Here is a 5,045-nt window from a genome sequence, read left to right as displayed (position 1 = left end):
CGTAGGTGCAAAGAGCCCATAGGCGAGAGCGGTCCATGAGGGTCTATCCTTATATTATGTCTATGATGGAGCCTGCGCCGTTCAGCGCTGCTGTAGCTCCTCCTACACTTTGGACTGAACCATTGTTCTAATAATGGTGGGGGGAACCTGAAAATTAATTCTTATTTTTTTCTTAGATGAATGGCTGATTTACGTCGTTCTTTGTTTCTATTGCCTTTCTTATATTGATATAGTTTAAATACAAGGGTTTCTTTCATGATTTCTTTTTTGGGGGACAATTCTAGACTTTTCCAAGATTGGGGGGTGTCTGGACCCCCGTCCCCCCCGGGATTTACGCCACTCCCAGCTGTGACCGGGTCCGGCTGGGGGCCCGGTACAGCAGGCTGATTCCTTCTGAGAATTTTCATTTTGTGAATTCCTGTTATGAGTGGAAGTCAAAGTATGTGAAAATAAACTAATAAAATCTTGAATCGTTTGAGCCGACATGATCTGTAGATCTGTCAGTTACTGGAACGGCCCCAGAACTCATCCAGGTTTGATTCTGGTTCTGGACCCGACCCGGTCTCGGGGTTCCTCTTGACTCTACTTAGCATGATCCGTGTTGACAGGTGCAGATGCCCCGCCCACTCCCACACCTTCCATCAAGGTAGGCTTTCCATTGGTCTGCATGTTGACCAGATCCAACATGACCAGTCCAGCAGAACCTCCCGGTTCTGATCCGTGTGTGTGTGTAGGAGCGGCAGCGGCCGGCGGGAGGAAGACGGACTACGCCTTCGAGGTAACCTGGACTGGAACCGGGCCGGGTTCTGAACGGATCGGGTTCTGATCTGTCCCTTGGTCTCTGTCAGATGGCCAGCTCCAACATCCGCTACGGAGCCGGGGTCAGCGCTGAGGTCGGCATGGTAACCACTTTCATCATCATCATCATCATCATCATCATCATCACAGCGAGCTGAGGACGGGACAGACCAGAACCAGAACCAGGCTCTATGTCCAGAAGGAGGAGCTGCAGCACAGATCTGTTAATTTAAAAAAAAACATTTGATTTTTTTAAATTTAGATTTAAAAAACATCAAATAAAAACAAACTAAATGTAAAATAAAAAATCTAAATGGAGCTGTAGATTTTTGGTTTCCTTCACTAAGGAAGTCTGGTCAGAACCAGAACCAGGTCAATACTTGGTCTCATGGGATCCGCCTCCAGGTTTCACATGCCAGGTCCGTTTGCAGGATCTCCAGAACCTGGGAGCCCAGAACGTGTGCCTGATGACGGACCGGACCGTGTCCCGCCTGCCGCCCATGCAGGCCGTCCTGGAGTCCCTGGTGAGGAACCGAGTCCGTTTCCAGGTGTTCGACGACGTCCGGGTGGAGCCCACCGACTCCAGGTGAGACCGCTAACAGGACCGCACCAGGTGCTAACAGCTGCTAACAGGTGGAGCTTCTTCTTTCAGTTTTAAAGAAGCAATCTCGTTTGCGAAGAAGGACTCGTTCGACGTGTTCGTGGCGGTGGGCGGCGGGTCCGTCATCGACACCTGTAAAGCCGCAAACCTGTACTCCTGCCATCCTGACGCCGACTTCCTGGACTTCGTCAACGCTCCGATAGGGAAAGGCAGGCCGGTGACCAGAGCTCTGAAGCCACTCATCGCAGGTTGGCCTCGCCGCCTCCGGGTCGGGAGGTTCTGATGCCCGGCTCACCGCTCTACTTTCCCTCTCCAGTTCCAACGACCGCAGGCACCGGCAGTGAGACCACCGGGGTCGCCATCTTTGACTACGAGCCTCTGAAGGCCAAAACAGGTGAGAGCCGTCAGAACCTCGTGTGATTGGCTGTCTCTGAGCCGTGATTGGCTGTTTCTGTCCAGGTATCGCCAGCAGAGCGCTCCGACCCACGCTGGGCATCGTGGACCCGCTGCACACTCTGAGTATGCCCGAACGAGTCGCCGCCAACAGCGGCTTCGACGTGCTGTGGTGAGGAGGGTTCTGGTTAGAGCGGGTCTTACCGGAGTTACCGGGTTCTGATGGGTCGCATCTCTCTAACAGCCACGCTCTAGAGTCCTACACCGCCCTGCCCTACAGCCAGAGGGCGCCCTGCCCCACCAACCCCATCAACCGGCCCGCCTACCAGGGCAGTAACCCCATCAGCGACGTCTGGTCCCGCCACGCCCTCAGCGTGGTCTCCAAGTACATGAAGCGGTAAACAGACCGGAACCTTCCAGAAGTTTTCCTGAAGCTTCACTGAAACTCTTCATGTTGGAATGGAAACGTTTCTGTTGAGATTTGACCCTAAAACCTCAAAGTCCAGAGGAAGTTTCCCCGCCGTTCTGCATACAGGTAGTGCAGCTCTGGTTTCTGCTCAGGGCGGTGCGGGACTCGGAGGACTTGGAGGCTCGCTCCAGCATGCACCTGGCCAGCGTGTTCGCTGGGATCGGCTTCGGGAACGCCGGAGTCCATCTGTGGTGAGCTGAATGCCGCCGCCCTCAACGCCGCCACCAGATTCAACCTGCCTGTGTTTTTGTCTTGGCAGCCATGGGATGTCCTACCCCATCGCTGGGAATGTGAAAACTCACACAGCCAGGGGCTACAGCGTGGAGCACCCCCTGGTGGTGAGACACGGAGTGTAAATTATTCTTGATCTCCCGCCGGCCTGCCGCTTCAACGCCTCTGTGTGTCTGCAGCCTCACGGACTCTCCGTCGTTCTGACGGCGCCGGCCGTCTTCAGCTTCACTGCACCCATGTGCCCAGAGCGCCACCTGGAGGCTGCTGAGATCCTGGGTAGGGAGGAGGGGGCTCTGGGTCACACTCACAGTGACGGGTCAGAGGTTAAAATCTCTGCAGTACTTTCAGGTGTCTCTCTCTGCGGTGCGTTCAGGTGCAGACGTGCGGCAGGTGAAACGTGCGGACGCCGGCGCCGTTCTGGCTGACACGCTGCGCCGCTTTCTGTTTGACCTTCAGGTGGAAGACGGACTCGGCGCCGTTGGATACGATAAGGACGACATTCCTGCTCTGGTGAAAGGAACGCTGCCTCAGGTGAGCTGCTCACCTGCAGCTCCAGGTGCTTCGTGGGCCTTTAAATCACTTCCTGTTCCTGTTGCAGGAGCGCGTGACCAAACTGTCGCCGCGGGCGCACACCGAGGAGGACCTGAGCCGCCTGTTTGAGACCTCCATGAAGCTGTATTGATCCTCCTGGAGCCACCAGGGGGCTCCACCTTCATCCTGCAGTTCATTAATCAGTATTTGACCGGGTCAGAACCGGGTCAGAACCGGTCTCTAATGAATTGTGATTTAAAGCTTCATGAAAAACAGATCCAGAACTTGAAGTTCTGAAGGAATCAAGTGATGATTTATTGGATCAGAACCGGGTCGGATCAGGACCGGTCTCTATTGAATCGTGTTTTAAATCTTCAGTGATGTATTCATGAAAAACAGAACCTTAAGTTCTGAAGGAATCATGTATTGGACCGGGTCGGATCAGATCCGGCTGTTTTTATGATTTTAACTTTTGATCAGAATAAAATCTTCTGAATCTGCTTCCTGTCTGGTTCTTTAATCTGAGTTTAATTCCAGGTGTTCATGGAGCTGAAAACCTTCAGATTATTAATCCGTCCAGGTTTCAAGATAACTGAAGTTCTGGTTCTGGAAGCGATGGACTGGACTGGGACACACGCACACACACACACACACACACACACACACGCACACACACGCACACTCACTCCAAGCTCTGATTGGCTGATGGACTCCAGCTCATTAACACCTGTTGGTCTCAGTTTGCAGGACAAGAGCGAGACATGTGGAGGCAGACAAGGTAACACACCTGGACACACTAACGACACACAACACACACCTGGACACACCAACGACACACAACACACACCTGGACACACCAACGACACACAACACACACCTGGACACACTAACGACACACAAGACACATCTGGACACACTAACAACACACACCTGGACACACTAACAACACAACACACACCTGGACACACTAACGACACACCCCACACACCTGGACACACCTGGACACACTAACAACACACAAGACACACCTGGACACACTAACAACACACACCTGGACACACTAACAACACAACACACACCTGGACACACTAACGACACACAACACACACCTGGACACACCAACGACTCACAACACACACCTGGACACACCAACGACACACAACACACACCTGGATACACTAACGACACACACCTGGACACACTAACAACACACAGCACACACCTGGACACACTAACNCACACACCTGGACACACTAACAACACACAGCACACACCTGGACACACTAACAACACACACCACACACCTGGACACACTAACAACACACAGCACACACCTGGACACACTAACGACACACAACACACACCTGGATACACTAACGACACACAACACACACCTGGACACACTAACGACACACAACACACACCTGCACACACTAACAACACACAACATACACCTGGACACACTAACGACACACAACACACACTTGGACACACTAACAACACACAACACACACACCTGGACACACTAACAACACACAACACACACACCTGGACACACTAACAACACACACCTGTTGGTAGTGTGTCCAGGTGTGTGTTGGTAGTGTGTCCAACACAGCTGGACACAGATTAAACACAGCAGATTAAACTGTCAAAAGGTAATGAGAGTTGTAGCGAATGTAAGCAGGTGAGGTATTTGCTGAAAACAGTGTTTACATGAAGTAGTTGCAAATTCCCACCCGTATTGGGCCCTTGAATACATCTATGCCCCGTTTCCTATGCGTTTTTCCCACCTTCACTTCCGGTTCACAGCATTGCAGGTTTTTTTTTTATTAAACATTTTGCACAACTGTACAGGATCACGTGGCATGAACATACATAAAGACAATAAGTTTTATAGGCTTAAGGCACATAAAATTATAATAATGATAATAAAATAAAATATAAATGATAATAATGACAAAAAAAGATACGAAGGTGCACTAGTTTTCAAATAAATTCACATCATTATAGGCATCCAAG

At 51.3% G+C, this 5,045-nt stretch overlaps 1 protein-coding gene across 2 annotated transcripts in view; it reads left to right on the top strand.

Annotated features, from left to right (window-relative positions):
• Window positions 1-3,524, top strand: part of adhfe1 (alcohol dehydrogenase iron containing 1) — a 7,504-nt gene extending 3,980 nt beyond the window's left edge. The window contains exons 2-14 of one of the 2 annotated variants that reach the window (XM_007541171.2): window positions 609-646; window positions 735-778; window positions 849-902; window positions 1,230-1,384; window positions 1,451-1,647; window positions 1,716-1,793; window positions 1,859-1,964; window positions 2,037-2,189; window positions 2,354-2,452; window positions 2,521-2,599; window positions 2,672-2,768; window positions 2,866-3,023; window positions 3,091-3,524. In XM_007541171.2, the coding sequence (XP_007541233.1) occupies window positions 609-646; window positions 735-778; window positions 849-902; window positions 1,230-1,384; window positions 1,451-1,647; window positions 1,716-1,793; window positions 1,859-1,964; window positions 2,037-2,189; window positions 2,354-2,452; window positions 2,521-2,599; window positions 2,672-2,768; window positions 2,866-3,023; window positions 3,091-3,174 (1,342 nt within the window). In that variant the 3' untranslated portion in view covers window positions 3,175-3,524. The remainder of the gene's footprint in view (window positions 1-608; window positions 647-734; window positions 779-848; window positions 903-1,229; window positions 1,385-1,450; window positions 1,648-1,715; window positions 1,794-1,858; window positions 1,965-2,036; window positions 2,190-2,353; window positions 2,453-2,520; window positions 2,600-2,671; window positions 2,769-2,865; window positions 3,024-3,090) is intronic. The other variant, XM_007541172.2, reaches the window with a different exon arrangement.
• Window positions 3,525-5,045: the final 1,521 nt, after the last annotated feature.

The sequence above is a fragment of the Poecilia formosa genome, unplaced genomic scaffold (assembly GCF_000485575.1).
Source record: "Poecilia formosa unplaced genomic scaffold, Poecilia_formosa-5.1.2 Scaffold593, whole genome shotgun sequence".
In the NCBI taxonomy this organism is placed as follows: domain Eukaryota; kingdom Metazoa; phylum Chordata; class Actinopteri; order Cyprinodontiformes; family Poeciliidae; genus Poecilia; species Poecilia formosa.
This window is presented reverse-complemented; position numbering and strand designations above follow the sequence as displayed.